This window comes from Mandrillus leucophaeus, unplaced genomic scaffold (genome assembly GCF_000951045.1).
Source record: "Mandrillus leucophaeus isolate KB7577 unplaced genomic scaffold, Mleu.le_1.0 Scaffold593, whole genome shotgun sequence".
NCBI classification, from domain to species: domain Eukaryota; kingdom Metazoa; phylum Chordata; class Mammalia; order Primates; family Cercopithecidae; genus Mandrillus; species Mandrillus leucophaeus.
Window position 1 is genome coordinate 1,079,298 of NW_012106397.1, and position 22,314 is coordinate 1,101,611.

Here is a 22,314-nt window from a genome sequence, read left to right on the forward strand (position 1 = left end):
GCCCCGAGGGGCGTGGCTCACCTTGAGCACGTGGTACCAGGCGGAGGCGCCCCCCGAGTCGATGTGGAAGTCGGTGTAGCTGTCCTTCACGCAGATCAGGCAGTACTTGGTCACTTTGGGCTTGGCCAGCAATGCATCATCTGGCCAGTAGTTTTCTACCCAGGACAGTTTCTTCACAATGTCAGGAGGCTCCACGAAGCTGGACATTCTGGGGGTGGGAGAGAAGGTGGTGAGGGAACCTGGGACTCCCTTTCTGATGTCCCCTGGAGAGGGAAACAGGCTCTGTGAGGCATGTCCCACACTCTCTCACCACCTGCAGGTCATGTGTCACAGCTCCCATTCCACAGAGGAGCAAACAGGATCACAGGGGGTGGAACAAGCCCAGGCACTGGCTGTGGCCCTGGCAGGAGACTGGGTCTGAGGCTGGCCTCCACCCTCAGAAGATGATGAGAAGGCCCCAAAACCATCCACCCCTAAGAGGGAACCTCCTTTCCTGGGAACTGGAAAGCAAGTCTTTCCAGACTGGCCACATGCACGTGGCTGTGGTGCACTGGGCTGGAGCGTAGACATCATTTCTCACACTCAGCCCAGGTGCCTCTGGCGTCACCTGGATAACAGCCACTGCTCTCCAGAGCTGACGACAGGGCGCCCACGAACCCTGGCCATGTCAGGTCACTGTCCAATCCAGCCAACTCATATCCAGGGAAGATAGGGAGATGCAGAGGCAGTCTTCGATTCAGTGAAATGTCACTGTCCTGGATAAAATGCGTTACGTTTCATCAAAAACGTCAAATTAGGCCGGGCACGGTGGCTCACGTCTGTAATCTGAGTACTCTGGGAGGCAGAGGTGGGCGGACCACGAAGTCAGGTGTTCGAGACCAGCCTGGCTAACATGGCGAGACACGATACTGTCTCTACTAAAAATACAAAAACTAGCTGGGCATGTTGGTGTGCCTGTAATCCCAGCTACTTCGGAGGCTGAGGCAGGAGAACTGTTTAAACCCAAGAGGCGGAGGTTACGGTGAGCTGAGATCACCCCACTGCCCTCCAGCCTAGGCAACAGAGCGAGACTCCGTCTCCGAAAAAACGAAAAAAAAGTCAAGCTCAACAGCACCCGTGCAGTGACATTTCAGGTGCCACTAAGAACCAGATCTGGGAGTTCTTGCCTCCAGAAAGACAGGGCCTGTCATGTCTCTGTCAGCCCATCTGCAAGTGCTGCTGTCTCTACCCAAAGGCCACACCAACCTGGACAAGCTGTCCCTGGACAAGACTGTCACAAATCACAAGCAGAGTCCCGCCACCTCAATCCTACCAGCTTCAGTCACAGACCTCACCTTTAAATCTCCAGCACGTTCCAAACTAGCACCCTTCTTCATCCCCCATGAGTTCACACCCACTGCCAACCTCTGAAACCTCAGCAGTCTGGGCACACTGCTGCCCACAGGAGAGGGTTCCCTGCCACAAGGGCCCTCATGACCCATCTCCAGCCATGTCCTTCAAACACCACACACCACAGGGGCCAGGCTGTCCCTGCCTCCCACCACATGCTCAAACGTCCTTCTTCCCCTTGCTTGGCCTGTTTAGGTGCAGGCCACACCTTTCTCTGAGTTGGCGGGGGGTGGTCCTCAAAGCCCCAATGGACACGCAAGGCCACCATGAGCAGAGTCCAGATGTGATGTGTGTCTGAATTACCAGCAGTGGGCATATCACCCTAGACCTGCCACACAGCAGGCATCTCTCTGGTCTGGGGGTACATTGGTCACTGTGGGCCCCCCTGAGGCAGCAGGCCCCAAGAGCTACCCCAGACAGCACATGGGGTCAGGCCTGACCTTACCTGCTTGACCAACATCCTTGGGGACAGACTTACTGAGGAAGCAGAGCCCACTCCACGGCCCCACCCAAGCCCATGTGAAGGCTCTGGTAGGTCAGTGCCCAACAAAAGTTGCAAACAACCCCCTAATGGTCCATGGACTGGGCCTGTGGAAACAGGAGGCAAAGGGATGGCCCTGAAAGGCCCAACAGAAAACCACATGCCAAAGTACTATCTCTCCCTAGCTCTATAACCCAGACATCTCTCTGTGAGAACCCCTCAACCCAGGCAGGGCAGTAAATTAAGTTGATGGAAACACGATCAGTTATGTTGTTTGGTACCAAAGCAATACATACCACTTTCTCTGGTACCATAACCCACTCCAGTTCCCTTTTTGCCTTTGCTGTTAGGAAGCTCAAACCAAACTGAAAGCTCATTACATTTTTTTTCTTTTTTTAAGTTTTTAAAATAAACACAGGATCCTGCTTTGTTGCCCAGGCTGGTTGCAAACTCCTGGTCTCAAGTGACTCTCCTGCCTCAGCCTCCCAAAGTCCTGGGATTACAGGCATGAGCCACCATGCACAGCCATATTCCCTTTTTGTGGCTCTTGGCATAGTTTTGTATTCTCGTTCTTGGTGTGATTTTAGATAATACTTTTGTTTCTCCCTACCTACCCCTTTGCACATGTTATGTGCTTTCAGGAAACAGGCATGATGGAAATGATGAAGACTGAAGCCATCCTTAGCCACCCATGCCCTACAGTGACTGAGTGTTCTGGATCGTTCCCAGGGGCCAGCAGGAGAGCAGAGGCGATGTGATGGAGAGGGGTGACGGGTGGATCCAGGGCAGGCACCGACCACACCCAAGCCGGTAGCCCGTGGGGAGAACAAGGTTAGAGCCACAAAGTGCAGGGCCAGCAGCTCTGCCACCAGGAAGCCAGGCTGGTGTAGGTCAGCCCTGACAGAGGATGCCCCAGCCAGCGACTGCAGGGCTGATGACAACTCGCGCCAGGAACTCAGCGGGACCAGGCCAACCAAGGCACATCTATGTGGGGCCCGCCTTGCCTGGAAAGCAGGGAGGCGGGTCACAGAAGCCGCCCCTGCAGTATCTCATGTGTGAGTGTAGACGTCTACACGGGTGTGTGCAGGTGTCAGGAGTGTGAGTGTGCCAGTGAGTCAGTGTCTCAGTGCATCAAGGAAGTGCGTGTCATCAGCGTGTCATGAGTCTATTTATTGTGTTTGAGTGTGTCAGTGTCTGTGTATCGGGAGCGTGTCCGTGAATGTCCATGAGTGTGTATCACATGTCCATGTCATGGGAGCGGTATGCCGGTGTGGTGTGAACGTGTCAGAAGTGTGTTGGCGAATGTGTCCATGTGTGAGTGTGCCCTGTGTTGGTGAGTGCTGAGTGTGTGTCACGTGTGTCCATGTGTCCGCTAGTGTGTCGTGTCTATGAATGTGTCACGAGTACGTCCATGAGTGTTGGTGTGCTGTGTCACGAGTGTTGGCGAGTGTGTCCGTGAGTGTGAGTGCACCACGCGTCGGTGTCTGTGAGTAGGGATGAGGTGTCGTGACTGTGGGTGCACGACGTATCTATGGGTGAGCGTGTCATGAGTATGTCCATGAGCGAATGTGAGGGTCAGACTGTCACGAATGTCTCATGCGTTGGAGTGTCCATGAGCCAGTGTGAGTGTCATGAGTGTGTCCACGAGTGGGCGTCATGAGCATTGGTGTGTCCATGAACAAGCGTGAATGTTGTGTGTCCAGAAGTGGGGGTGTCACAGGTCTCAGTGTGTCATGAGCGTGCATTCTGGAAAACACTACACACCGTTACCAACGGTTCTCTCTGAGGAGCGGGACGGGCAGGGCCAAGACCAGAGGATGCTTTGCCTTTCTGCTCCTTTTTTTTGTTTGAATTGTTCTCAATGTGTCACCTTCATACTTTAAAAAGAGAAACAGCTGTGGGCCAGCCTTAAAGAAAAAAAAAAAAAAAAGGAAAAAATGAAAAAATTTAGAGAGAGACAGAGAAAGGAAAAATCAGTGTGTGCCGTGTGCAGTGTTCCAACTCTGAGACCTTCGACCTGTGCTTCTCACCAAGGACAGCACAGCGCCCCTGCCCCAACCCCAGCCCCCACACCCCCAGGTGGCAGCACTCACCGGGTGTCGGAGAACTCGAGGTTGGTGACGTTGAGGACCCGCTTGCGGTTGGTGCTGTAATAATAGTCCACAAACTCCTTCAGCTTCATCTTGCAGTCCTTCTGCTTGGTGACGTCTGTCACATCCACACTCCGCTCCGGCCCTGGGGAGGTGGCGGGAGGAGCTTGAGCACCCTGGGAAGGTGGCACAGCCCCCCTGAGGCCAGGATGTGTGGAGTGGACACACACCCTTGGCTGCCCTCACACACAGCAGGAGCTGCCAGGGGCTGGGTGCAGAAGCTCTAGGTGCCAACATCCAGCTTCACCTGCCTTTCCCCTGGCTCAACAAAGTACCCTGACCACTCTTCCTCTGGCCTGGTGATGCTGTGAGGCAGCCAGGACACAGGCCTCAGCGAGGGTGGCCAGATTAACAAATAAAAACACAGGACGCCTGGCCTGCCTGAATTTCAGATGAACAGCAAATACATTGTAGTGTATGTTCCAAGTAATTCATGAGACATACCTACATTTTAAAAATTAAGCGATCAAAACCCCTGCACTTCTAGGGCACCTATTCATCACTCTGAGAACTGGCAAACTGATAAATAAAGGGAAAAGCCTTTTCTGTAGTTGACAAAGAAAAGTTCAGGACAACCAGATGAGGTGGAAATTTTCTTTACAAAAGACTCATGACTGATAGAGGGAGAAAGAAGGACAGAATTGCCAGTCGCCCTCTGCAAAAGTTCTCCATGGCTCCTCTGACCACAAACTGCAAGGCCGTGGGATTAGTGTGGACAGACAAGGTGGGTGCCAGGGCCACTGGCCTTGTTTGCATCACTGCAAGAGTGTGGTCAGGCACGATAGGCCTCCCCACGGATGGAAGCACACCCACTCAGAGGGAGTCCTGCCAAAAACCTGAAGGCAAGTCAAGCAAGCCTCTAGCCACGAGTTTATAGGAAACACCTGGGACAGAGGGACCTGCTTAGTGATACCACTGGGGACGCTAGCAACCAAATCCTGGATGTGGGACATTCTGCAGGACCAACATGGCCTTTTCTCCAACAAACCAACAGGATAAAACGAAACGGGGCTGTCAGAATAAAAGAGACTTCAGGGATATAAAAACCAAATGCAATGTGAGGGTCTCATTTGGATTCCACAGCCAAATGTAAAAAGGCACTTTTGAGGCAACTGGGAAGAATTAAACTGGGTCTTACATGCACCAAGGAATTACTGTTAATATAATCCAGTGCGATGATGGAATGGTGATTATATATTTTTTAAATTGTCTGCTAGAGCTATGTACTAGAATTTTTATGGGTAAAATGATGTATGTAAAAAGAATTTTTCTTTTTTCTTTTTTTGAGATGGAATCTCATTCTGCCTCCCAGGCTGGAGTGCAGTGGCACGATCTTGGCTCACTGCAACCTCCACCTCCCAGATTCAAGTGATTCTTCTGTCTCAGCCTTCCGAGGAGCCGGGACTACCAGTGCCACCATCAAACCCAGCTAATTTCTGTATTTTTAGTGGAGACAGGGTTTTGCCATGTTGGCCAGGCTGGTCTCGAACTCCTGGCCTCAAGAAATCCACCCACCTCAGCCTCCTAAAGTGCTGGGATTACAGACATGAGCTACCATGCGTGATCAGAATTCCTTTTAAAACACTACAAGAGAACAAAAAAGTAGGGAGACAGAAAATCAGCCGAAAGCTGGTGGTTTTTGTTTCCGGTGCTGGGTGCATGAGGGTTTACTGTTTCTCTAATTTTGTGTGTGTTTATAAAGTTCCATCATAAAAAAAAAAAATTAAGAGAAAAAAAAGACATAGAAGCAATACAAACTACGAACCATCTCCTCCCTGCTTTTTCAGGGACAGCTGTGGAGGGAACAGGGCCAGAGGACAAACCAGGCCCCACCCGCATGATTAGGTGAGTCCAGGGTCTTGGTGGCAGGGCAGGACCCACCTCTCAGAGCTGTGGAAGGGAGGAAATTAGCTCTTACATGGGAAGAGCTTAGAAAAGTGCCTGGCACTGGGCAGGCCCTCACTATGTATTAGATGTTATCCTGCATGCACCTGCTAGGGTCTGGGAAGGTGAGAAAGAGCACTGGCCCGGCAAGCATAAACATTACAGTGGGGGTACACAAGGCTGCCTGACCAGCACTGTGCAGCAAGACAGAAACAGCCCACCAGATGGCCACGGCCCGCTCTCAGGCAAACCCGTGGGAAAGCCGAGCACAGGCGAGACTAGGCGCTGGATCCCGGCTCAGGGCAGGATCAGCCACAGAGCTAGTGCCACGGCTCCAACGATGTCCAGCTTGCCCTCCTCCTCAGTAAGAACCCCACAGAATCAGCCCCTCTGCATGGACACCCAACATCCTCACCCCAGGTCTCAGGATGAGCACTTTCTAGCCCTTCTTCCTGAGATGTCTGACAGCTACCACGATGCTCGCTCTTCCTCCTCACCACTAGTTTGGGAGCCCAGTCTCGGTAGCCCCAGGGTGTCCATGTGATTTTCTAAAGAAAATCCAGGGCCCTAGCCCCCTGTTGAAATTGAACTTGATGGCCTCCTGGTGGGTGCCCCTATGTGCCCACAGGCTTGTAAAGGTGACCTCATTTCACCTCCAGCACATACCCCATGAGGGGTGCACACAGGAAGAGAGTGAGGCTCAGAGCGGTGGGGCCAGTCGTCTCGGAGCCCCGGCACTGAGAGGCCAGTGTGCCTGCCTGCCCATCTTCTGTCCTGGGCGTTTGCCCGTTCAGGGTTGTTCCTCCCCGGGCCGGCCATCCAGGCATCCCCCATGAGCACCTTGAGGCCCTGCAACCATGTGGGCCTCCATGCTTGGCCGTATGGCCGCTGACCTGTCAGGGACACTGCTAGGTGTGCTGGCCTCTCCCTGCCGCTGCCTCTTGAACGGCACCCCCACAGGTGCCTCCTCTACCCACAAGTGCCCACCTGAGCCCAGTAGCTCTGGAGGGGACATGAAGTGGGCTCTGCTGATGGCAATGGCACTGGCTAGAACCCATATGGAATCCAGACGAGGAGGAGATTCTGGTGCCATGGGGGCAGGTCATGGTGCAGATGAGGAAGGCCATGCCCCTAATCAGGTAGCCAGGATGGGGACATGGGCCCACACCACCAGGGCCTCCCAGGCATGAGTGTCAAGTAGCACCCACAGTAATGCAATTCATAGCTGCCAGAATCAAAGGGTCTCCCAGACCAGCCCCCACTTTGCAGTCAGAGTATCTGGGAGGGTAAGGGATCTGCCAGGTCATTTGTCATCTCAGTGGGACGCAGGGTCTGATCTAAGAGTACCGGGAACAGAGTACGGTGAGCCTTGAGGCTCCCCTGCTCACCACACACATGGGACACAGTCAGGGCGCGGGGAAACAGCATGCACAGTGGTGGGTGCCCCAGCACTCCCGGCTCCAGCCCCAGAGCACTGTGAAGGGGATGGCACTTACCCACGTAGTTCTCGACGTCGCTGACATAGAACGTGGGGGCCGGGACAGCCAGACCCAGCCCATCTTTCTTAGGGACGAGGATGGGCTCGGTGAAGCCGTGCTCCTCCATGTAGCCCAGCGTGAGCTGACTGCCCGGCACACGGGCCACCACGTCTTCAGCACTGCAGGGAAGCACAGGTCAGAGGCCACATCGGGCCCGAGGCCTCCTGTACCAGGACAGGTGTGGACAGGGCCTCGGCACTGGAGAGGCAAGCCTGGGTCTGGCCACCCACCTCCCACAGCCACAGGAGGAGGCCTGGCCGTGATGTCACATGTGGGACCATAGGGCAGCCAGGGCAGACGACTCCGGAACCCCACTGTTTGGGGGAGCAGGGACATGGGGTCTCACACGTGTCAGATGGAAAAGTCGAGAGGTGACAAGGGCCTGTCCTTCCCAACAAGACAGAGAGGCAAGAGGCGCCTGGGCCTAAGCAAGGTCGCTCCCCCACCACCAGCACCCAGGCTGACCCATAGGTGAGGATGGGGGCAGCTCCTCCACTGCACCTCCCATGCACCCCTTCTCAGCTAGGTGCTTCTCCCCGGCAGGACCACCAAATCACAGCTCAGGAACAAGAGCCACTAAGACGGCTCTGATATTGGGAAGGCCTTGGACAAAGCCACATAGAGAGCACGGGGTGAAAACTAGGTCTCCTGTCTCTCTCTCGCCCTGCCTAGCCTGTCCCCACATTCCTGCCCCAGAGGAAGCAGCAGAGGTACAGGGCTGGGAGGAGGCCCCTGGCTGGCAAGGATGAACGGCATGTGCAGTGTCAGCCCCAAGGACCCGGACGAGAGCATCCAGTCCTGGCCTGCTCCCTACTGGACATGGCCACCACCACAGGGCCAGAGGCAGATGAGAGGGGCCCACAGGCAAACAGGACAAATGACCTTGGCAGAGCACTGACACACCCTAGCAATCTTCCCAGGGACATGAGGCCCAGGGGGAGTATGGTCTGCCCAGGGTCATATAGCTGGACCCAGAGCTCTCAGCCCCAGTCCATGCCCCAGGCTGCCTCCTGCTCCCTGAGAGGTCCCTGGGCAGCTGTGGTCCACAGGGCCTGCTAGAACAGCCTCTGTTTGGTGACCCTGGGGACATGCTTCTATGGGATGGGCACAGCTGTGAGCAGCGCTGGGGAGGAGGACAGCAGGGAACAGGGGCAAGAGCACCCAGCAAGGCAGGGCCGAGGGGAGGAGTGCACCACCCAAGGTCTCTGACGCGGACAGACAGCAGCAGGTATGGGAATGACAGGAACCACAGCTGGAGGGCTCCCACTGCACACCAGAAGCACTGGGAACTGCAGGAATTCTTGGCACACCAAGAGCACTGGGAGTCGCCAGAATTCTTTTTTTTTTTTTTTTTTTTGGAGACGGAGTTTCATTCTTGCTGCCCAGGCTGGAGTGCGATGGCGCGATCTTGGCTCACCGCAACCTCTGCCTCCTAGGTTTTAAGCAATTCTCCTGCCTCAGCCTCCTGAGTAGCTGGAATTACAGGCATGTGCCACCATGCCTGGCTAATTTTGTATTTTTAGTAGAGACGGGATTTCACCATGTTGGTCAGGTTGGTCTCGAACTCCTGACCTCAGGTGATCCACCCACCTCAGCCACCCAAAGTGCTGGGATTACAGGTGTTAGCCACTGTGCCCAGCCAAGCCTCTGGAATTCTAAGTAGGGCAGCGGTGTAGTCTGCGGGTTGTCCATTGCTGTGTGGACAGTGGCCTGCAGCAGGGCAGAGTGGGGGCACAGAGCATCAGGAGGCTCAGGGCACCATGCCTAGACTAAGGGACAGGGAAAGGGCCAAGGGGGTTCAGGAGATCAATAAGTCTGGTGATAGCTCAGAAAGTGGGAGGGAACAGGAAGAGGCAAATACAGACAGCCAGGAGACTATTGTGAGCAGAGGGGCAGAGGCGAGGCCATTTACAGAGGGCCCACGGTAGAGGGGCAGGAGCAGGGGACAGGGACAGTCCAAGAGCTGATCTGGGGACACATGTGGTCTAAGACACATGTCAGATTGTCCAGGGACGTGCCAGCTGGGTAGGCTACAAGCTCAGAAGAGCTAAAGAGTTTGTGGAGCTGAGTCCCCAGAAATGCCTCAAGGAGGGCAGTTACCAGGAGAGGAAGCGGGCAGGTGGGAGGAAACCCATTCCCAACAAAGGATAGGACTTCAAGGATCGAGAGGGCTGCAGTGCCTAATTTTGTCAAGAGGGCAATTAAGATCAGAACTGAAGAGTGTCCGTTGGCTTTGACCACGTGGGAATAGCGTTAAAGATAAACCAGGGGGTACTGGACGGTGAGGAAGAAGAAAGAATGTGTACAGGCAACCGTGTGAGAAACTCGAGGTATACAAACCATGCAAACGAAGCTCTGAAAGCAATGGGGAAGGCCTCCCATCCACCTGGGCCATAGGCAGAAAATGACCCTTGATGAATCCCAATGCCAAGATCCTATCTAGCACTGAGAGTTCCAAACTCGCACTAAACCCATCAGTTGGGAACCCCAAACTGGATCTGGAACTAATCTGTGAAAACCATAAGACCTTAGCAAAAGGCAAACACAAACCATCTTGTAGGTGGACAGCAGCCAGGGACATACTAGTCCCAGTGGAATGTGACCCCTCTGAAGCACCATGCTCCACAGAAGGAAGTGAACCACCAAGAGGGTCAGTCAATAGACGCACCAGTCCAAAGAGACACCAGAACTGAGGATAACAGAACAACTGAAAAGAGATTTGAAGATAAATATATTGGAACACATTCAGAAGGAAAACAAGAGGATGCGGCAAGGCACAGGGATGTATTAAAAAAGAAAAAAGACCAGGCAACATTGAAAAGGAAATTTATAGAAATTTTAGAAATAAAAAATATGATGATCAAAATTTTTTAAACTCAGTGGATGCACTAAACAGTAGATGGCTGAAAAAATAGTAAACTTGAAGAAAATTTTTTAAATGATATAGAGAATACAGAAGAAATGCTACTAAAGAGAAAACCGTATTTCTCAGAAGTGACATGTGACTCTCCAAATTAAAGGGGCTTACTGAGTTCTAAGCAGAATAAACAAAAACAAATGAACATCTAGAGGCAGTACCATACACTCATGTACCAAGTACATCAAACAATATAAAGAAACAGCAACTAGACTAACAACAGACATCTCATTAGCAAGAGATGTCAAAAGACAATAAAATACCTTTCAAAGAATTAAAGAAAAATAGCTTTCACTCTAGAACTTTAGATCCATTTTAGAATATTAGAATCATGTAAGAAAAAAGACAGTCATTGTCAGACAAGACAGTATATTTTTCATAAGCCTTTGCTGAAAGAACTAAAAGACATAATTCTGTAAGAAGGAAATCAAACCTAGAAGAAAGGTGTGGGATTCAAGAAACAATGGAAAACTAATCTACAGATTCCACACAATCCCTATCAAAATCCCAACTGACTTCTTTGCAGAAACTGACAAACTAAACTTGGAATGCTGAATAAAAATGCAAAGCACTCAGATGACCAAAACAGATTTTTAAAAGAACAATAATGTTGGAAGACCCTTCCCAACCTCAAAATTCAATACGAAGCTCCTACAGTCAAGACTGTGGTACTGTCCTAAGAAAAGATATACAGAGCAATGGAATACACTTGAGTGCCCAGAAATAAATCCTTACACCCACAATCAACTGCTTTTCAATCAGAGTGCCAAGACAGTTCAATGGGGAGAGGCCAGTCTTTTCAATAAATGTTGCTAGGAAAAATTGATATCCACACGCAAAAGAATAAAGTTCTTCCTACCTCACACAGTATACAAAAATTCAATCAAAATGAGTCAAAGACCTAAATATAAAAGCTTAAACTATAAAACTCACAGAAGAAAACAAAGGCATAAATCTTCAAGATCTTGGATTAGGCGATGATTTATTAGCAGTGATACCAAAAGCACAAGCAACAAAAGGAAAAAAAGAGATAAGTTAGACTTCGTTAAAATTAAAAACTTTTGTGCTTCAAATGACACTGCCAAGAAAGTACAAAGACAACACAGAATGGGACTAAGTGCCCGGTAAGGGACAAGTATCCAGACTATGTAAAGAATTCTTACAACTCAACAATAAAACAACAGATAACCCAAAGAATATAAGGTGGCTAAAATAATGTGGAACTGGACTTCCGGTTTCAACTCCAATATGTGAAGAGCTTGGATGTTGTCACTCCCCTTTTCCACACAAGAAAAAGGCTGAAAAAACAGAAAATCAACAACTTTTCTTATATTCATCAGAGAATCGAGCTCATAGGACAACCAACCAACCACCCAAAATCTGAGGAGACAGAAAATCATAGCTGAGATCACCTTACCTGGAGCAGAAGCTGCTGGAGGCAGTGACCTGTAGGAACACTTAAGTGATAACTTTTGACAAACTGCCAAAAGTTAAGTGTAGATCAGTTTAAGAGTTAAAAACTCCTTAATCCGGCAGGAGGATGGAAATAGGAACTATTTTTAAATACACCCAGAGTGGTGTTCTCCACAACAAAAGTCTGCTCCCCTGTATCAGACTCTATTGGACATGGGGAAGGCAACTGGTCACCTCCAGCCCCCACTAGCCTTCCTGTCTCAGATAAGGAAAGAAAAATTTAAAAGGCTGAGAAATGCTCCTAATGATCACAGCCCAGACTCTATAAAACTGAGATTTAATCCTGAAATTATAGAACACTTCCCCTCCCCAAAACTTACCACCATACATCAGTATAACAATAGCTGACTATAACTGAGAGAGCTGCAGACACAGACTCTGTTTAATATGAAATTCTTAGGAAAACCCAAAGAAACCGGGAGAAAAACAAAGAAACTAGAAGAAGCTGACATCTCTGGCACCTAGAGCTAGAGCAAATTTAACACAGCCCAGGTCCTACCCAGATTAACATAAAACGTCACACTAAACCCTAATTACCTCAATTCCTATTACACAATACATCATGTCCAGCTTTCACAAGAAATTATAAAGCCTGCTAAATGGCAAGAAAAACCATAGTCTGAAGAGACAAAGCAAGCATCAGAACAAGACTCAGACATGGCACAGATTTCTGAATTATCAGACAGAAAATTTAAAATAACTAGGATTAACAGGTTAGCTACACTAATGGGAAAAGCTGACAACATGTAAGAACAGATGGGTAATGTAAACAGAGAAATGGAAACTAAGACACAGCCAAAAGGGAAAGGCTACAAATTTAAAAATAATAATAAAAGTAGCAAAAATGAAGGATGCCTTTGATGGGCTCATCAGTAGACTAGACATTGCCAAGAAAAGAACCAGTAAGCCTGAAGTTACGTCAATAAAAACTTTCAGCCTGAACTCCTAACAGAACAAAGAAGCAGGTGGGTGGGGGTCAAGGGGAGGGGTAGAATATCCAAGAAATGTAGAAGAAGAATTACAAACAGTGTAATGTGCATACTGAGAATATAAAAAGGAAGAGAAAACGCAGTAGAATAAATATTTATTTGAAGTAATAAGGGCTGAGAATTTTCTAAAATTAATGGCAGACATGAAACCAAAGATCCAAAAATATTAGACCACATAAAGGAGGATAAATGCCAAAAATTCTGCACCTAGGCATATCATATTCAAACTGCAAAAAAAAAAAAAAAAGACAAAGCAAATATCTTGAAAGAAGTCAGATGAGCGAGGTCAACTTCCAGCATGACAATGAACTGGTGAAAATTATTTAAAAAACAATTATTCAGAGCCTCTGGAAATGGTCCCAAGACCAAAGAGCAAATGAAGAAACATCTATTTAAGAAAATCTCCAAAAACTCAGTAAGAAGAGTCTGTGACATTTGGACCAAGACTGCTCCCTCCATTCACATTCAGAGCTCAGAGAGGACACTCCACTGTGCTGCAGCCAAGAACACAGGCTTCATCCCCACCAGCTCCCAGCTAGAGAGCTTTCTTCTTGGAAAAGCAGGACTTCCACTTCTCATTCTGCCCCAGCTGACTGTTGCTGAGTTTAAGTCTGTGGCAAGTAGTACCAAGGGGTGAGGGCTGCCTTCTTGCATCCAGTTCTGACTAGTGAAACTGAAGCTCTCCCTTGGGTGTGGCATGCTGATAGTACTGAGTGGGGCCCTGACCACCCTCACCTTGCCACTTCTATTCGAGGTGATATTGGGGGTTCTTGGCACAGCAATTAGGCAAGAAAAATAAATACAGGTCACCTAGATGGGAAAAGAAGAAGTCATACTATCTCAGTTTGCAAATGACATGATCATATGTGTATAGAAAATACTAAGGAACCCTCTAAAAAAACTATTAGAACTAATAAACTAGTTCAGCAAGGTTGCAAGATACAAGATCAACACATAAAAATCAATTGTATTTCCATACACTAGCAATGAACAATCTGAAAATTAAGAAAACAATTCTATTTACAAGAGCACCAAAAAGAATAAAATACTTCAGAATATATTTAACAGAGGAAATGTAAAATACTTTGAAAACTATAAATCATTCTTGAAAGAAACTTAAAAGATCTAAATAAATGGAAAAGTATCCATGTTCACAGCTTAGAAGTTTTAACATTGTTAAGATTGAAATACTTGCAGAGTGATCTACAGATTGAAAGCAACAGCTTTCAAAATCCCAGCTGACTTCCTTGTAAAAATTGACAAGCTGACCTTAAAATTCATATGACATAAAAGGGACCTAGAATGATCAAAACAAACTTGAAAAAGAAAAACAAACTTGGCCGGGCGTGGTGGCTCACGCCTGTAATCCCAGCACTTTGGGAGGCCGAGGTGGGCAGGAGTTTGAGACCAGCCCGGCCAACATGGTGAAACCCCGTCTCTACTAAAACCACAAAAAATTAGCCAGGCTTGGTAGTGCAAGCCTGTAGTCCCAGCTACTCAGGTGGCTGAGGCAGATGAATCACTTGAACCTGGGAGGTGGAGGTTGCAGTGAGCCTAGATCATGCCACTGTACTCCAGCCTGGGTGACAGAGTGAGATTCCATCTCAAAAAAAAAAAAAAAAGAAAAGAAAAAGAAAAACAAATTTGGAAGACTTGTACTTCCTGATTTCAAAACTCACTATAAATTACTATAGTAATTAAGACTGTGTGGTACTGGCATAAGCAGATATGTAGATCAGTGGAACAGAATTTAACATCAGAAACAAACACATCTATGGCCAACTGAGTTCGACAAGGGTGCCAAGACTGTTTACTAGCAAAAGAATAGTGTTTTCAACCAATGGTACTACAACAAATGAAGAGCTGCATGCAAAAAAAAATGAAGTTCAATCCTTACCTCACACCGTATACAAAAATAAGCTCAAAACGTATCAAAGAACAAACTGTATGTGCTAAAACTACAAAACTCTTAGAAGAAAATATATCAATAAATCTTCATGACTTTGAATTTGGCAATGGATTCTCAGATATGAGAACAAAAGCACAACAACAAAAAATAGATTAATTGGACTTTATCAAAATTAAAAACTTTTCTACTTCAAACGACACCATCAAGAAAGTAAAAAGACAACCCACAGAATAGGAGACAGTATTTTGAAATCATATATCAGGTAATGGGCTTGTATCTAGAATGTACTCTATATGAAACTTTTAAACTCAATAATTTTTTTAAAAAGCAAAAAATAAAAATAAAAATGGGCAAAGGACCTGAATAGTCATTTTTCCAAGGAAGATATACAAGGATCAACAAGTTCATGAAAAGATGCTCGACATCACTAATTACTAGAGAAATGAAAATCAAAAAATAAGATACCAGTTCACATCCACCCGCATGGCTAGAATCAAGTCAGATAATAACAAGTTCTAGTGAGGATGTGAAGAAATGGAGACCCTCATATCCTGCTGGTGGGAAGGTAAAATGGGGAAGCTGCTTTGGAAAACAGTCTGACAGTTCTTCAAACAGTTAAACACAGTTACCATATGACCCAGCAATTACACTCCTAAAACAATAAAAGCATATGTCCACATAAAAACTCATATAAAAATGTTTATGGCACAATTATTCATAGTAGCCAAAAAGTGGAAACAACGCAAATGACCATCACCTGATGAATGGACAGACAGAGTACCTATGTGGAATATCTATATGATAAAATATCATTCAGCCTCAGAAAAGGACTGAGGTGCTAACACATGCCACAGCACAGATGACCCTTGAATGCACTCTGCTAAATGAAAGAGGCCAGTCTTGTTGTAGAGCTCCATTTATATGAAGCAAATCTACAGAAACAAGAAAGTGGATTAGTAGTTGCTAAGGACATGCTGGGAAAGGGGATGGGAAGACAGGGATGATGTATAAAGGTAATGGGATTTATTTTGGGGGTGATGAAAATGTCCCAAAATCAGTGATGCGCACATATCTGTGAATACGGTAAAATCCGCTGAACTGCACATTTTAAATGGGTGAACTGTATTATATGTATTTTATCTCAATGAAGGTTAGAAAAGAAAAAATAAAGAAGCCAGGAGAAAAATACCTTGCCCAGAGAGGAGTCAGAACAAGAGTTCCATTGGATTTTGCATCAGAAATCACACACGCAAGAAGGGAGTTGGAATTTAAAATGTCAAAAGAGAAAAACCCCGCCAACTTAGGATTCTGTGTCCAGCGGAGTTATCCCTCAAAAGTGAGGGAGAAATAAAGGCTGTGTGACAAACAGAAACTGTCTCCAGCTCAAGAACGGCCACAGGGCAGCCCGGAGGTGCTTCCCCTAAACAGCTCCTTTCTCACCAGGAGCTGCTCCCAGCTGCGTCCTCCCTGTGGCCAGAATTCTGTCCTCTGCCCTCATGCAGAACAAGAGTGTGGGCACTGGGGGTCTCTGAGAAGGAGACATGAGGACGACGCCTGCCTGGGTCACGGGAGCACGCGTGTGGGCTGAGGAAGGACTGGGAGCCAAGGCTTCAGGAGAGTACCTGGCAGGTGCTGGGCATACTCAGGTTGGGAGAGAGGTCCCTTCCACCCAGCAGGAGAAGGGTCGCCAATGCTTGTTCCCCACCCCCAGGGAAGTGCTGACCAAGGGGAGGAGAGTTTGGCCCTTTGCAGGGAGCTCTGGGTTGCTGGTGCGGACTATGCTGCCTCCAGGAGACAGGCTCCCTGCTTCCTGCTTTCCAGCAAGCATAGCAGAGGGAGCTCCCAGTGATGGATAGCAGGGTGAGGGACGGAGAGAATGCTCATCCCCTGGCTGTAGGCGGAGCACAGAGGGAGGGCCAGCCCACCTGGGAAAGGTCCGGCTCCGCAGCTCCTTGATGAAGAGCTGGCTGCCATTCTGCACAGGCTTGACGTCGGGCGCTTGCCCCGGTCCGTGTTTGTGCCAGGTCCGCTTCTTCTTTACTGTAGAGGAGACGGGAAGAAAGGTCCATCACACAGCGCAGCCCCAGCAGGGCTCCACAACCTCCCCTAAGACCCTTGGCCCACCCAGCCTACTAACAACTCCCAGCATTGCTGGGCTCACGCTCACCTCCCAAGGCTGATGACACCCCCACCCTGCCACACACAGAGAGAGGAGTCAACTCCCCACCTCGACCTCGTGTCCTCTCCCATCCCACACCTCACCACGGATGGCACCACTGTCCTCCATTCCCTGACCCAGAAGCTGGGGTCTCCCAGGACCCCTCCTCATTCAGGCTCTGAGTCTGCAGAGACCACCAGGGAGGCAACTCCTGAAAAGGTCCTCAGCCACGGTTCGGCCTCACCATCCCAAGGCCTCCACAGCTGGACTCTGTCACCTCCCTACTGGGACCTCCATCACCCCAATAGCCACAGCCACGGACAGGGGCAGGTCAGGTCCCACCATCTTGTTTCCTCTCCTCCCCACCTCTCCAGGTGGTGCACATCCCCGCTCCTCTGTGCTGGCCACACTCCAGCCCTCCCCTGCCCACCGCCAACCATGGACCTGTCCACCCCACCTACTTCCTCACACTGCCCAGGTCACACCTTCTCCCGGGGCACAAGGTATACACACCCTGGACTTCTTACATGTGCACGTGAGCACATGTACACACATCCCTAGTGGACTACACACCCATGGAACAATGCATGCACACACACGCATGCACACACACGTACATACACATGCACACACCCCTACCGAACCGCAAGCCCTATGCACGCACACATACCCCTACTGGACTTCAAGTCCCTGAAGGGAGGGAAGCAATTTCTTCTCCACCCTGCTATGTCCCTAGCTCCCAGCCTTGTACTCAACCAGGCAGAAAAGAGCAGCCAGGGTAAGGGAGGCCCATCGGGGCATGGAGATGCCCTCCTTGGGGGCTGCTTGGCTGAGTCTGACACAGGCTGACCCTTGAGCAGGAAAGGGACTGAATTCAAGAGCAGAGCCAGGCAGGGCCCGTACGGTGCTCTTCCTTCACAGACAAAGGTGAGGTGGGGGGCGCAGGGGAGGGGGGCCTTAGAAGGCCATGTGTCATTCTCCTGAGTCTCGGTGGCTGTGGGGGCAAACGGAACTAACAACCACCTAGTGACAATGCCTGCCTCTGAGCAGGCTCTGCTACCAACTCAAAGGAGCAGGGCTGGGTGGGGCTGGGATCTCTTATTTGCAAAGAACCTTCGCATTGTGTTCAATCTCTCTGCCCACAATTCAAATGGACACTATGGAAACTTGGCAAAATCCGACAGAGTCAAGGCCAGAAGCCAGGACTTCTGAAGGAAGCATCAGACACAGATGAGCAACAAAAAGGGTTCAAATCTGTTTTGGCCAATCCTCTTCTAGCTGTGTAACCTTGGGCAAATTACTTGACATCTCTGTGCCTCATCTTTACTAGAGAAAGGCTCACACAGGCCTTGTGGGGTGGCTGTGGGATATAGGTTGGCACATGCACAGTGTCTGCTCCAGACTCCGCTGGGCGTTTTCCCAGGGCAAAGCCACCTGGTGTGGTAGCTGCTTGTCCACGGACAGAACACACTCGCAGGCTGGCTTGGTGCTCCTAACAGACCCTGGGCTCATCCCTGGGTGCCCCCTGTGACCAGTACTGGGCCCAGCACACAGTGGGCACAGGGAGAGTGTCTGCAGGCAGATGAAGTCTCCCATCCTTGTCACACTGGCTGCTCAGCTTCAGAGCAACTCGGAAGGAGAGGTAGATGCATCTGCCTTCATAACTATCAACAGAGAAGGCTCAGTTCAGCCCACGCTCCTGCCCTCTTGGTGCCAGCCTGAGCCAGGCAATGCCAGGGCCACAGATAACTCCAACCTGCCCTCCTGTTGCAGTTTGCAAGCACTCACTGAGTAGCTTGGCTCCCTGCAAGGCTGGGAGTGCTGGAGCAGGTGTCACCCAAGCGTCAGATGCTTGGGAGCCCCTGCTTCTTAAGAGCTGAGAGGGGAAGGGGGCCAAGGCTGGCCCTAGAAGTGTGTGTGCTGAGATGTTCAGCCCAGAGCGTAAAGGAGTTGGAAAAAAGACACCCCCAATGACAGCCCAGACCCTCCTGATCCCCCAACAGTCCTAAGCCTCGGTGACTGTGAATACCATCACCTTCCTGCTGGGCCTGCTGCTACCGGGGGAGGTGTGGATATCAAGGGAGCAAAGGGCTTCAGAGTTCACAAGTGCCTTCCCTGCCTTGGAAGGCCTTGTGGAAATGGAGGCCGTTATATCTACTCCATGGGGGAGCCAAGTGGGACCTAGGGAGGAAACTTCCAGAGCTGAGCTTTCTGCACCAAGCAGAGCTCCCTGCCTGCCCTTAGGTCACCACCTGTGAGGAGTACCGAGTGTGGGCAGGGCTCCAAGGAGGGGCTGCAATGAAGGTCCAGGACGGCGGCGGCTCAGGCAGGAGCGCGAGGCAGCCCAGGCAGGAGCTCGAGGCAGCCCTGTGGTTACGCGGCAGCAGTGACATTGCAGCTGGGAGAAGCCTCAGGGCTGGCTGAGGAGATCAAGGAAGAGGAGGCAGCCCACAGAGACAGGGTGCCACGGAGGGGAGCCCACAGGGGCCCAGCACGGCCGGCAGGGTGAGGGCATCCTCCCCATCACCTGTCTGCATGGTCATTATTTCATCAATCACACTTCTGTCCGAGGACGCTCACTGAGGCCAAGGGCCCCTGGCTACACCTGTGGACCTCCTCTCTTGTGGGGCGGGGTCCACACGTCACGGATGAAGCAACTGAGGCCAGAGACGTGGGGCCGTGCCAAGGTCACCAGCAAAGGTACACAGAGGGGCAAGGAGGCCGACTGTCCCTCCTGCTGCTGGCATGGGGCACCCTGTCCCAGAGCCACATACGGAGCATGACGACAGCCACCCTGTGACAACACACCGAGACAGCCGCTGAGCAGAGTCACCCCAAACCCACGGGGCAGGACGGGATGAGGAAAGTCAGTTCAATAAGATAAGTGACTGCGTGTAAGTCAGGAGCTGCAATTCAGGCCCGCTTCTAACCATTCCTCATCAGATAGGGATGCCTTCCCGAGTTCCTGGTCAGGCACCCTGGGACACCCTGTACCCAATCCGTCAGTCAGGTAAACCTGTGGGCCTATGGTCCCTGCCCACAGGCCATGGCCAAAATCAGCTCAAGGGACATACTGGAACAGGGAGGGATCCTGCAATCCCCACCACTGTGGCTTTCAAAAAGAGGGGGCAAACTGTGAGGACCAGGCCTCAGGCACAGCTCGCTCAGGAACCCTGAACAGCCCCCATCCCCACCCGCAAGCCAGGGTGGCAGGAGCAGGACAGCTGGAGGCAGGCTCAAGGCCTCCAGAGGTTCCCAGCACTGGCTTAGAGCTTCTCCAGGGACACAGAGGGGCCCTCTTGTCTCTAAAGCGCCTTGGTGTGCAAGGCGTGCCTGGAGTCAATGCAAAGACCAACTGAGGCATCATAGACAGACTCTGGGCACAGTGCACACTCACTTCAAATCTGAGCATACACACTGGTGGAAGGTGCTAGAACCGTGTACCTTTGTCCCTGATGGAGCACACGTCCCTCAATAATGACTGAAAATCTGCTTCACAGAATTTATACAGCACATTCAGCACATAAGACACGAGCATGCAGACACACGTGCATGCACACACATATACACATGCACACAGCCGTGGACTGAACATCCGTCCCACCAAAATGTATTTGTTGAAATCCTGACCCCTAAGGTGACGATCTTAGGAGGCGGGGCCTTTGGGAGGTGATGAGGTCATGAGGACGAAGTCCTCCTGAATGGGATTAGTGTCCTTATAAAAGAGACCCCAGAGAGCTGCCTCCTTCCTTCCACCATGTGAGGACACGGCAAGAGGTCACTGTCTATGAACCAGAAGCAGGCCCTCACCACACACTGAATCAGCCAGCACCTTGATCTTAGACTTCCAGCCTCCAGAACTGTAAGAAATCAATTTTCTATTACTTAAGCCCAGTTAAGTAACTGGGGCCCAGTTGCAAGCTGAAGCACCAGACCCCCAGAGCCCTGTGGGATGAGTCCTATGGAATCAGCAGGGGCAGAGGGAGGATGCAGGTAATAGGTGGAAGGGGCCCCAGCACCCCTGTTCTGTGAGCTGAGGCCGGGTCGAGGGAGCCTTGGAGGCCTGGCCTCGCAGCTGGTGATGCTGGGGCTGGGGCAGGTGGGGCTCTCACTACTCTGAGGACCGGGCTGCTCTTTTTTGGCCTCTCCCAAGGCCTGAACACTTTGTGCCTGTCCATTGCTGGACAACGGCGGGGGCTGCATGTGTTTCAGGTCTCGACCCGATCCCCAGCACAGCCTCAACAAACATGCAAGAGGGGGATGAGGAGAAGCTAGCAGCTCTTCTGAACTTACAGGCCGATGGTTTGCCTGTGGGGAGGTTCCGGGATTCCTAAATTGCCTTCCGACTCCTGGTCCCCAAGAGTTGGCTGCATTTATACTCAGAAGGCATCTGCCTATGGCAAGCTCATTAACCTATCATCTGGTTATTGCTCAGAAACAGCAGGAAGGACCAGCCCGGCAGGGTATCTTCGTGCTTCTGGCACCTCAACGAGCCCACCCGGAAAGCTCAGGGCCAAGCTGTCTTTACAACAGGAACGACACAAACAGGGCTGAGCTTCCAGTGGGAATCTGGGGCTGCCCCATGGGGCCTAGCAGGCAGGTGTCAGGACAGAGCAGGGTTGGAGCCAGGACACCCCAGGACGTGCTCTCCTGGGACGCAGGACCCTCTCAGGTCCCCTGAGTGGGGGGCTCAGGAGGATGCTGGGGTGGCGTTGCTCTTGTGTGGTTTGTACACATGTGCATCACTTGAGAAGAGGCTTTCAGACTGGTAGAAAAGAAAGTGTCGGAAACCCCTGGGCCAGGAGCCCCTTCTCCTGATAGTCAGCATACGTTTCAACGGGTCCTTGCTTGGGGGCTCCTGCATGAGTTGGGGTTGGGGTAGAGCAATGGTGTGGTGCTGGGGTTGGGCAGGTTTTACACATTGGTGAGCACACAGTTTCGATTTCTCTAATGTTCCCAGGCATCCTCAGAAACAGCCCACCTACCATGGGAGTCCTGTGTGCCTGCCTCACCCAGACCCTGCCCCTGCCCCTGTGCCTGCGGGGAGTTTGGGCAGAGGCCTGGTGTCCCAACCTGCCCTCTATTGCACTAAAACATCAGTGCAGGCTCCCCTTCCCGTCTCCTATGGCCAACCGCCCAGGAAGAGACATCCTAGACTAGCAGACAGTGCTGAGGTAGCAGGCGGTGGGACCCCCAGCCCCTGCCTGGCTGTACACATGTGCGTGTGCAAGTATGTGTATGCTTACATTATTTGTGCATGTGTATGTGCGTGTGCACATGCCTGTGTGTATGTCACACTCTGTTCAGGCTGCCATAACAAAATACCACAGACTTGTCCAGGGCTCAGGTCAGCAGGGATATGATCAGCTGACCCAGCCAGGGCCCATGTCCAGCCTGCAGATTCTGTGAGCACCCAAGACCCTCCA

At 50.6% G+C, this 22,314-nt stretch overlaps 1 protein-coding gene across 1 annotated transcript in view; it reads right to left on the reverse strand.

Annotated features, from left to right (window-relative positions):
• PHF2 (PHD finger protein 2) overlaps positions 1 to 22,314 on the reverse strand; it is a 56,380-nt gene that overhangs the window by 33,162 nt on the left and 904 nt on the right. Inside the window, exons 2-5 of the mRNA XM_011999447.1 lie at positions 16,656 to 16,770; positions 7,401 to 7,561; positions 3,964 to 4,105; positions 22 to 208 (exon numbers count right to left, since the gene is read on the reverse strand). Coding sequence (XP_011854837.1) covers positions 22 to 208; positions 3,964 to 4,105; positions 7,401 to 7,509 — 438 coding nt within the window. The 5' untranslated portion in view covers positions 7,510 to 7,561; positions 16,656 to 16,770. The remainder of the gene's footprint in view (positions 1 to 21; positions 209 to 3,963; positions 4,106 to 7,400; positions 7,562 to 16,655; positions 16,771 to 22,314) is intronic.